Source organism: Tenrec ecaudatus, chromosome 4, assembly GCF_050624435.1.
Source record: "Tenrec ecaudatus isolate mTenEca1 chromosome 4, mTenEca1.hap1, whole genome shotgun sequence".
Classification (NCBI taxonomy): Eukaryota; Metazoa; Chordata; class Mammalia; order Afrosoricida; family Tenrecidae; genus Tenrec; species Tenrec ecaudatus.
Genome location: NC_134533.1, coordinates 44,975,926 through 44,988,186, shown reverse-complemented (window position 1 = coordinate 44,988,186; position 12,261 = coordinate 44,975,926). Strand labels below are relative to the sequence as shown.

The following is a 12,261-nucleotide window of genomic DNA, read 5'->3' as shown; positions in this document are numbered from 1 at the left end:
GTTGATAAGTACATCTAGGATTCTATCTGAAAGAAAAGACAGCCACCATTCTGATGGAAGTTTAGGTCATCAAAAAAGTAAGAAACACTCAAAATGAGTACCCTCATAGCCTCTAGTGCTTAAGTCAACGAGATTTATTTGGGATGGTATTAAGTCCTTTATTTTAGGCTTAAATATATTTTCAAAAATTTACAAATATTTTATATGACAAATTGAGTTATATTTTTAGCAACTTACATAACAGAGTTATGTACTTCTGGTGGGCATCATAGGACACAGTCTGATGGCCAGAATTCTAGACATACTGCTTCACAAATCTGGGATTGACCATTTGGAAGGTGAGAAAGACAAAGTAGTATAAGCCAGCTTCAGTCTTTTTTTTTGTATGAAACTTGAAGTCAGGAGAAATTGTATCATTTATGAAACAATGGAGTGTTGCAAGAAAATTATTTTAATCAAAGTTTTCTACAAGAAGTTTATTGGTTCTTCTTTCTTCAAGTGCTTAATGTTATAGTATTAAGGAAGTATGAAGTATAACTTCTCTCTTGGGATTTCAAAATGTTTACTTTGCCACTTGCCCCTAAGTTAAATTTAAAATCCTGATGACTAGAAAGAAGCAAAGCCTACTGTAAATAAATTAGGTCAAAATATTTAACATTAATGTTACTATTTAATAAGGAGTTCTCTTTTTATGTAAAATTTTGGTTGTCTTTTGGATATGATATAGTTGACAAAGAATTAAACCTAGAGTCAGAAAAAATGTATATGCCTTTTCTTGTAGGACATGTCGTGGTTACATACGGGGTGGTCAACTAAAGGGTTAGCAGTTTGAAACCACCAGTTGCCCCAAGGGAGCAAGATGGGGCTTTCTACCTCTGTAAAGAGTTACACTGTGGGCACTAGTCTACCCTGTCCTGCAGGGTCGCTGTGAGTCAGCTCGGCTCGATGGCAGTGAATTTGTTGTTGTTTAGCAGCACTTCCTGCTGTAGATATTTGAGCTGGAGTCACAATGTAAAGTTCTGTTGCCTGCTCCCTACTCCTACTATGGGTACACTAATCTTTGTGCAAACTAAAGTTAAGCACACCCCCCTATTTGCCAATTGTAAGATATTATATTACAAGATATTATTAACTATTTTGCCCACTTTGGATTAAAATTACATACCTGTAGCCATGAAACAAGTCCTGATGTTTCTGTTGGGTGTTTATTTGCTAAGTGCCATGTTGATGATTCAAACCCACCAGCAGCTCTGCTGAATAAAGATGAGGTTATAAAGATATATAGCCTCATTTGAAAACTGTTCATTTTTCCAGTTGAACTGTTTTCAACAGTTACATTTCCAGGCATTTTTTTTCCAATGCCTTTACATTTCTTTCAACACTTGCAAAGATGAGTTATCGTAAAATTTTTATCCAGGCTTGTGCATTGTGAAAGGGCTACATGCGACAAAAAAACAAAACCTTTCAAAAATAAGTTGCTTGTGAATTCCCAGACACTAAGGCTTCTGAGAAATCATTGATGTCCTAAGCCTGTCACAAAATCATCAATAATTTATGCTGATATTTTAAAGGCAAGTGAGCATAGATCTGAAGAAGCATATGTCATGAAAGTATATTCAGAAAGAATACAATATATGTTAGTATATAAAAATTTTGTCACATCCCCATAACAGTGAGCTTCAGGCTCTGCCAAAAATATCAACTCCTTCAGTATTCAATGGCCATTATGCACCAATGGTGGACTGCAGTATGCTTTATGAAGTTATGTGAGTTTTAGGTGCTGTTTGTTTGGATGATTCCAAGTCATGCACGTGGGAGATGATGAAGTTAGATTCCACTTCAACCAGTTACAAACTCTATTGGGTCTTGCCTCATACAATTATCATGCATGCAGTGAAATCATGTGTCTGCTCAAAAGCCCCCCCCCCCAAAAAAAAAGTATGGAAACATGCCAATTACTATTACAGTGAATTTCCAGTGATGTTTTCCTAAAATTAAAGAAACAACCAAAAACTTCTATCTCACAGATATCCCAAAATGTTTGAGTTAGGATCAAAATGTGAAGTTCTGTGTTTCCCAAACCTTACTGCTGCTATTTTCATTTCTTCCCTTTCTCCTTTCTTCCTTGCTGCTTCCCACAGGATTGGCTGCAGGGGCGAAGCCCTTTCCCAAAGAGAGAGGCTCATGTTTCGTTTTCTTCTTTATTTTTCCAGTCAAGAAATCTGTGCGGCCAGTGAAGTCCTCATGTGTCCTCTCTGTGACAAGAACTGTTCCCTGCAGAGACTCAATGACAGTTGTGTCTATGCCAAGGTGAGTGTGGCCCCACCCACCTTCTCCTTGTTGGCTTTGACTCTTTCTGGGATGCACACAATAGGACATCCTCCAGCAATCGGCTTATCATCGATATCAGTGTCGCCAGAGTTTCAGAATGTTTAAGAACATAGAAAGATGAATACAAATGGAGCTTATTTACTCTTCAGGTGGGAAAACCAATTTTCTCCTTAAAATTTCACCCAAATCACAATAAAAAGGTTTTCTTAAACCATTATCTTCTGCATTTATAAAAGGAGCATTTCAGATATATGTTTTCATGGGAAAAAACAGATCCATCATATGACAAAGATTGTATTTTAGTAAATGAACATTTCCATTTATGACTATTTTATCTTTGAAGTTTTAAAAGTATGAAGATGTAATCTTTGCCAATTAATCCATTTAATACTATTCTCATTCTCACTGAAAAGCACTGAGACCACACGATCTAGTACTATCATGCTAGAATGTCCTACTTAAGTGAAATCACTAAGTAGAGGGGTCATGAGTTGCTGTGGTTGTTTTTTAATATATAATTCGAATAGCTACCTAATTTCTAAATAATTAAGTTAACTGTCCCCTACAGTTATTTGTTTTGGTTTGGTAATGTGTTCAGCAAAACATCAGCCAATACATAGTACAAGCCTCATTCGGTCATAGATGATGCTAGGATGTTAATAAGTTTCTGAGATGATTTTGATAAAGGGCTTCCTGGACCCCCATGTTAAAAAGAGATAGTCTTCAATAAGAAATACATTTGGGGTGGGGGCAGGGGATGGACTGAAGTCTACATCTAAAATAGCTCCCACACAGGTGCATCAAATAAGGGTGTCTGCCTTGCCTAAGACTTTAGGACTAAGAAAATAACGGAGGGTGGAATCACCACCGAACTCTCTACTCATCCTCCAAGTAATACGTAAACCTGTAGGGTTGAGTCCGATTAAAGACACCTGATATTTTAGTTCAGAAAGTCAACATCCATGATAAATAGCAGTTTCCAGAATCTGATTGTTCCAGACCACCACTTATCTGTTATTTTGTCATGCTGTTGTGCTTTGTGTCATGCTGTGACACTAGAAGCTATGTCACTGCTGTGTTAAAAGCCAGCAGGGTCGCCTAAAGGGAAGAAAGTTTCCTCAGAGCTTGCAGACTAAGAGCAGAATGTGAAGAGGGGATTGGCTGGCCCCTCTGAGGAGCAGTTAGCCACTGCAAACATCTGGATTGCCTCAAAACATCATCGGCACTGACAATCTTCTGCATAGAAGGAGAACACTGTCCTTAGTGAAGCTAGCAGCGAGCCCCTCCAGGCAGGGTCTGCCCTAGGGGGAGGGAGGGTGGGTGGGAGGAGCGGCTCTCTCACAGCAGAGTCGGCCAGCATGGTGGGGAGGGACTGTGGAAGAAAGGTCTGTGGTCCTTCATCTGCAGATGGAGCTGACTCAGAATGATCAGAGACAGCTGCAAACATCAGTCAATAACGGGAATTTGAAATGTACAAAGTATGAATCTAGGAAAACTGGAAGCCATCAATAGAGTGGAATACATAAAAATTTCTATTTTACTCTTAATGAACTGAATGGACTGGTTTGGGGCCTTTTAGAATCATAGTATCATATAGTTTATCATTTCAAGAAAGGATTCAAGAGTAATAGTATTGCGCTCAGGTCAAAAAGTATATTTCAAGATATGCCACAATGCTGTGTATGTGATAGGATAATATCTATCTGCATACAAAGAAATTCACTCAATAAAACTATTATTCAGAGTATGTACCAGCCACCAATGTTAGTGATGAAGATATTGAAAAATTCTATCACCTTCAATCGTGTATGGATCAATCATGCAACCAAGATACCTTGATAATTATTGGTTATTGGAAGGAAAAGGTTGGAAATAAAATGGAAGAAAAATATGGCATTGATGATAGACATGAAGCTGGAGATGGCATGAAAAAATTTCTCAAGTCCAATGACATTTCACTGCCAATATCTTTTTTCAAGAGACACACATGGTGACAATATATGTGGATTGCCCCAGATAGAATTTATGGAAATCAAATTGACCATATCTGTGGTAAGAGATGATAGAGAAGTTCAATATCAGCAGCAAAAATGAGACCAGAGTCTGACTTTGGAACACCATCAATTGCTAATATGTAAGTTCAGGTTGAAGTGCAAGAAAATTAAAACAAACTCAGCAGAGGCAAAATGTAGCCTTGAGTATATTTCCTCAGAATCTAGAACATCTCAAGAACAGTATGACCCAGTGAACACTAATGGCAAGAGAAAAATTGAGCTATGAGATGACATAAAGTACATCATGCATGAGAAAGCAACGGGTCATTTAAAGGTCCGGGAGGAAAAAAGAAAATATCAAAGTATATACCAGAAGAGACTCTGAATTTTTTTACTTGTAAAGTAGCTAAAGGTAAACTTGATGAAGTGAAAAAGCCCAACCGAAAATTTCAAAGGGTAGTTTGAGAAGACAAAGTCAACTATTATAATAAAATATATAAAAATATCGCATTATAAAGCTTAAAAGGAAGAACTCATTCAGCACCTCTTAATCTGAAAGAACTATAGGAAAAAAATTAACCTTTGAGTTGCAACAATGGAAGACTCTGGGGGCAAAATAATGAGCAGTGTAGGAGGCACCAAAAGAAGATAGAAAGGATACAGAGAGTCATTGTACCAAAAAGAACCAGTGCATGTCAGCCATTTCAAGCAGTAGCAATGCGCAAGAACCAATGCTTCTGAAAGAAGTCCAAGGTACGCTAAAAGCATTGGCCAAAACAAATGTCCTGGAATTGATGGAGCATCAATGGAGATGTTTGGACTCACTGATGAAGCACTGGAATCACTCCGTCGCCACGGCAAGATAGTTGCAAAACAGCTACTTGGCCAACTGTCAGGAAGAGATCCATATGTGCACCCCTTTCAAAGAAAGGGGACTCAAAAGAATGCTCAAATTATAGAATAATACCACATGTCAATATTTTTTTTCTGAAGAGCATCCCACAACAGTTGCAGCAGTACATTGACGGAGATGCTAGCTTCAGAAGAGGGCCTGGAACAAGACACATCATTGCTGATGTCAGATGGATCTTGATCTTGGCTAAAAGCAGAGACTATAGAAAGAATACTGGTGTTTAATAGCCTACACAAAGGTATTTAATTGTGTACATCCTAACAAACCAAACACAACCTTAAAAAGAATGGGAATCCCAGAACACTTCATTGTACTCATGCAAAACTTTTACTGTGCTCATACAGATCAAGGGGTAGTTGTGTGAACAAAATTAGGAAATAGTGCATTGTTTAAAATCAAGAAAGATTGTGTCAAGGTTGCATCCTTTTGCCTACTTATTCAAACTGTATACTGAGCAAGTAATCAAAGACCCTGGCTAATATGAAGAATGAGGCATCAGGACTGAAGGGAGGTTTAACAGCCTGCACTATGCGGATGACACAGCCTTGCTTGCTGAAAGTGAGGAGGAATTGAAGCACTTGCTGATGAAGATCAAGGATTGCAGCCCTCAGTACGGATTGCATCTTGATGTAAAGAAACCAAAAATCCTCACAACAAACCAATAGGTAACATCAAGATGAGAAAAGACTGAAATTGGCAAGGATTTCATCTTGCCTGGATCCACAATCAAAGCTCAGGGAAGCAACAGTGAAGACTTCAAACGATGGATTGCATTGGGTAAATCTGCTGCACAAGACCTCTTAAAAGTGTTGAAAAGTAAAGATACCTTAAAGACAAAGGCGTGCCTCACCAAAACCATGGTGTTTTCAATCACATTATGTGCACGTGACACTTGGACATTGAATAGGGAAGACTGAAGAAAAGTGGATGCATTTGAAGTATAGTGTTAGCCAAGAATATTGAAAGTTCCCCAGACTGCCAAATGGGCAAGCAAATCAGCCTTAGGATTAAAGTTCAGCCATAGTGATCCTTAGAGGCATGGGTAGGGAGACATTGTCTCACAGATGTGTCATCAGGAGAGACCAGTCCCTAGAGAAGGACATCATGGTTGGTAAAGTGTGATGTGGAAGGTGGGGGGGGGGTGCCAGCAAAAAAAGAGGAAGGCACTCCTCCAAATGGATGGACACAGTGGCTACAATAAAAGGCTCAAAGATAATAGCCATGTGTTGATGGGCAGGGCTTCATGATGTGTCTCTCTGTTGTGCATTGGGTTGCTGTGAACCAGGACTGAATCACTGGCACCTAAAACAACATTTTATCCCCCCATAACCTACTAGCTGCTCCAAAGGAAAAAGATAAGGGTATCTGCTCTGATTAAAAAAAAATTTCTTGGCATTGGACCTCCACTCAAGTCCTCCCTCAATGCAAGAAGACTTTGTTCTAATAACCTGCCATTCTGGGATGCTCACCTTCAGTGATCCCAACATGATCACTAACGACAAAATGGGTGCATAAGTAAATGTGGTGAAGAGAGCTGATGGTGCCCAGCTATCAAAAGATATAGCATCTGGGGTCTTAAAGGCTTGAAGATAAACAAGTGGCCATCTAGAAGAGAAGCAACAAGCCCACATGGAAGCAGCACACCAGCTTGTGCGATCATGAGGTGTTGACAGGATCAGGTATCAAGGCATCAGAAGACCCAGAACAAACAATCATATCAATGTGAACGAGGTGGGGGTCAGAGTGGAAACTCAAAGCCTACCTGCAGACAATTGGACATCCCCCCACAGAAGGGTCACGAGGAAGGGATGAGCCAGCCAGGGTGCAGGATAGCTGACGGAACATACAACTTTCTTCTAGTTCTTTAATGCTTCCTCCCCACCACTATCATGATCCCAATTCTCCCTTACAAATCAGGCTAGAACAGAGCACTACACTGGTACAGCTAAGAGCTCTGGACACATGGAATCCAGGACAGATAAACCCTCAGGAGCAATGGGAGTAGCAACACCATGAAGGTAGGGGAAGGTGGGGGAAGAAAGGGGGAACTGATCACAATGATCAATGTATAACCACCCCTCCCAGGATGACAAACAACAGAAACGTGGGTGAAGGGAAACAGCAGTCAGTGTAATATATGAAAATAATAATGTTTAAATTATCAAGGGTTCATGATGGAGGGAGGAGAGGGAAGAAAAAATGAGCTGATACCAAGGGCTCAGGTAGAAAGAAAATGTTTTTGGAAGGATATGGCAACATATTTAGAAATGTGCTTGACACAATGGATGTACGGATTGTTTTAGGAGCTGTAGGAGCCCCGAGTAAAACTATTGGGAAAAGAATGTCTTGGATTCCTAAGGAGTGCTTCTACTCAGTCCTACAGGGTCACCGAGTCTGCCGAGAATTGACAGCAGTCGATATACCCAGCAATTTGACATGCTGCAGTGGAGGAGACCTAGACTCAGCATTTCCTAACTCAAAAGAAATTATAGTTATATATATTTTAAATACCCACATTTACACTTATATAACTCTAAAAAAGTGTTGTTCAAGAGAAATTATATCTCATAGATAATGGAAAATGTATGCTTGAGCAGAGCTTTATCTGGGGTAGTACTCTCTCCCATCTTCATTTGTTATCCTAAGTCACATCGGCTAGGAGGAATAAAATGCTTTTCTCTATGTCTCCCTTTCGTAAAGACACGCTCTCTTCTTGCCAATATAAAGATGCATTGAAAGTATGTGTCTTTTAGACAGGACAAGCTTCTATTTACTTTGTAGAAAAGCCTTACACACTGCTTGGGAAAGAAATATTCTGGTTTTCACAACTTGGGCAATTTTCTTTTTTCAATAAAACAAGTCTTTTGGTGTATGAGAAGAAGGCAGTGTGATCTCGTATCAAACACCTGTAATTCAATTCCGGGGCGATGGAGACATGAATGGCACTTCTTTCTCTCTATTTCATTTCTAGTGTACTTTGATATTAGAATGCTAGTATTCCTATGGCTATAACCCCAAATGAATTCCTTAGCACATCAGGATACAAATGCCAGCTTGTTTTTAAAAAAGCAGTTGATGTACAGTCAATTCCAAGTCATAGGGATCCTAGGGATGTCAGAACAAAACCTCTGGAGTTTTCAATGGTGGAGTTCTTTGAAGCAGCCACTAGGCATTCCTTCAGCACCCTTGGGTAAACTTGAACCTCCAAACTTTCTGTAAACAGGTGAAGGTGTTGCATTATTTGTATTACCCAAGGACTACAGAACAGCAGGCTAATTACTCTCTCTATTGCCATGGACCATCAAAGATTTTCCCTATGGGATGATCAGTACATCTCAAGTAATGCTGCTCCTTAGAACAACTTCCTAACTCCTGAATTCCTATGCTGGCTTTCTCTCCCATGCCATGTATGTAATCCCTGTCCCAGGAAGCTTACATGCTTCCCTCACTCTGTGCTATGGATATAGTTCTAAAAAGTTACCATTTCACTTGTAGTAAATAAATGTAATAATCTCACAACCCTGCTAAAGAGGTCGTGGGAAAAATTTAAACTTTGCAAAAGAAAGCTGGAATATGTATTGAGATACAGAGGGGATCGCTTTGAAAAAGAAACTATGACAAAGTGTGTCTACACCAGCCAAATTGTAAAGCGTGGCTTTTTATTTGCCACTGTTGGAAAAGCATGGTTCCTTTTGAAGCAGGGGAGAGCCAAACTGTTTTTGTGGACCTTTAGGCTCCGCTGTGTAAGGACTCTGCTTTCACACTGTATGAGGCTCTTTCCGGTACTCTGTTTATGAAGGGAAAGAGACAGCTGTTCAGTTGCCTGGCAGCCACAGGTGTCTCTGTAGGGTACCTTTAGGAGGAAAATCAAACGAAACAAAAGAAAACGGAATTCCTGCTTGGGATAAATTGATGAGTTCTGTAAGAGAATTCACTTTCAATCATTTGGCTCCTGCACATAACGTGTACTGATGGTTGTTCTGAGAACCAATTCTTACATTATTAGAAATCCCAGTCTGTAAAGTCGTAGAAATTTAGAGCCGTGTAGGACATCTTGCTCTAGCTACAAGCTTCTAAAATGAGCACGTCTTTTTAATGTTGATCTTACCTTACAAGAAAATATCTCTCATGGTTATCTGTTTAACATATTGCTTTGTAGTATGCCTCAGAGGTTACAATTAAAATGGGGGTATGAGTTTTTTAATGGCTTCATGAAGCAACCTCCACACTTTAGACTGAGCGAGGAAGACCTCCTTCTAGGCCACTCTCCTTCTGATGGTCATAAGTCTGTAATTATTCCTCTCTCGCTGTCTCTCTCTTTCTCAGGTGGAATCTGTAGTTTCGCCATTGTTTCTGGAGTATTATATGACTGCCAACATATTAATCGATTTGACTACATTGGTTCAATCTTCATGAATAACTTATATACTGGTATTATGAACATGAAAAGGAAAAAAAGCGAATTTAACCAGAGCTTTTTAAAGATTAAATAAACCTTGCAATCATGAGTGTCAGGGGAAGCCAACCCCTAACACATCATTATGGGTCCGGTAGGCGCAATTGTACAGCGATAATAAGTAAAGATCATAGTAAAGTTATAGAGAGCATGAGAGATAGAAGTATTGAAATAAATGAAGTCAGACACGATTCAAAGTAGCATGCTCACCTCAGCCCTGCCTGATGGTCCACGTGGAGGGAGAGACCTTTAATGCTAGCCCAGGCTTTTTATATTCTCTGGGGACAGGCAAACCCCTTAATTACAGGTGAGGACATACGTCACAGGAAGGGGCTGTGCTATAGGTAATACAGTAATGAGAGGAGGTGGTCTAGGGACATACACGCAACAGGAAGAGGAGGGATTGGGGAATATACGTGTGACAAGATGGGCGGATCCTAGATTAGGATGGCAGCTTAACTTCGACCTGTTCTCTGGGTCTCCATAGGATCCATTATCAATAGGGTGTAAACCCCACCTACTGGAACCAAATAGATGACTGCAGGCATCCATTGTTCTTAACAGCAGGGAGTGGGGCCCACTGCAGTCTGACAACTGATCATCCTCTGGGAGGATGCCTGTGAGCATCTGACCTCCCCCCACACATGAGCATCCTGTTAGCATGACATAACTGTACATTATTCTTTCTCAAATTTCAGGTAATGTCTAATTCAGGCACAGGTGGTTTAGATCCCAAATGTTTGTTGATTTATGAAACCTAAACCAACTTACCAGGGACCCATTCCTGTTTGTAGCCATTGCTGAACCCACAGCTCCATCTGAAAGCCATGTGAGAATGGAATATTATTTTGATACCATGTCACTCAAAGTGGTCACTGGCTGTATTTTCAAATATTCCCCACTTTTGGAAGCCCTGCTTATAGAAAGTGCACATAGGTATAATTCATTTGCAAAGCTCATGTCAAATAGCCTCACATTATAGTTTGGCTCTCTGTGGCCCGGAAATATTTCCAGGAGGTTCTGAACTTGCTAAACAAGAATGGAGGTGAGGTGCAATCGAAACCAGAAGGAAGGGCTATGGACAGAGAAAGAATGTTGTTCACTCACTTTGTCTAATAAGAAAAGGACACAAATGATTTCAGAATTCATTAAAGAATATCATCTCATATTTACAAATGATCAAATAACGTATTTCCATTGGGGGAAATCATAGTGCCTAAATGCTAACCGTTCATATTACAGTGTTGTTGGGACTAACCTTTCTGTTTCCCATTAAGGTGACCTATTTGTTTGATAATGGAGGGACAGTCTTCTTTGCTATTTTTATGGCAATATGGGGTAAGTGTCTTATTGTTTACTTGCCAGTTCTCTTTTTCTGAGGTTATTGTGTATGTCATTATCTCTGTCACATATATTCTCTCACACACATCATGTATTATTTTAACAATCAAATCCCTAGCTTGGTACTTACCCTTTCTACCTATGTATCATTTCTGTGAGAGTATCTCTTGGTTGAGCCCTCTAGTCTCTAAATCCCAAGACATTACTATATACTAAAGAGCATGTTTTTCATGCTAATAGCAAATAGTCATTAAAGACAAACAGAACATACCACAATCCAAATTAACCTGATTGCATTAATCCTGGTTACAGGGTTGCTGAGAAATTTTCATCTCCAGTTTTCAGTTTGTTTCTTTACTTATGTCTCCTTTTTATAAACCTCTAGACTTCATACTTTCAGATATCCAGAATATACTCCATATATGATTAAACAATGTCTAATAGGAAATAAATCCTGACTCTATCTAACAAGTTATGTGCAAGACTATGCAATGCCTCCCTTTTGTCACCATGTTTCTCGGTTGCTTTTTTTTTTTTTAAGGAATTGAGTTGAAATTTAAAATGCATACAGCCAGATTAGAATTTGATACCATTTGAACTCTTTAGAGAAACTACTACCGTTCCAGTTAGTGGCTTCTCTACCATGGGTCAGTTACGTGTAACCAAGAAGTAGACCATATGTATGGACTCTTGTAGAAAAATGAAAAAAAATCCTAGAATATTGGTCTCTCCATTCCTATTTCCTGTTTCACCGGTAACAAGAACTTTGTTCCATATCCTCTGTAACAGTGTAAACCAAAAATCGCATAATCATTCTAACACCTCGTCAAAGTATGTCTGCCCACAGAATGGCAATAATGAAGAAGCAAACGTTGGTTTCTGTTTGAAACAAACAAAAGGTCCCTATATGTCATTCCAGGATTAATTTTAACAAGGCTCTCATGGTGGAATCTTACAGTTTTACCTGATTCCATGAACATCACTTCTTAATAAATTATAGATCGTGATCCTTATGAGTGTTCGTTAGTGTGTGTTGTAGCCTAGCCAAAAAAAGTAATAAAAGAAACCCATTGGTGAGTCACTCTTTCTGTGTGCTTCTGCTGTTAGGCTCCTGTTTGGGCTCTTTTGCATAATCCACGTAACAGTGATTCTGCATCATCTTTTGGCGGGTGGATTAGGAGACTGCCAAATGTCAGTGAACACTGATTGTCTGAAGCCTTTTTCCC

The 12,261-nt window shown here is 39.4% G+C and overlaps 1 protein-coding gene across 1 annotated transcript in view; it reads left to right on the top strand.

The window, feature by feature from the left end:
• ANO3 (anoctamin 3) overlaps positions 1-12,261 on the top strand; it is a 460,260-nt gene that overhangs the window by 367,347 nt on the left and 80,652 nt on the right. Inside the window, exons 17-18 of the mRNA XM_075548400.1 lie at positions 2,214-2,310; positions 10,972-11,032. Of these exons, the coding sequence (XP_075404515.1) occupies positions 2,214-2,310; positions 10,972-11,032 (158 nt within the window). The remainder of the gene's footprint in view (positions 1-2,213; positions 2,311-10,971; positions 11,033-12,261) is intronic.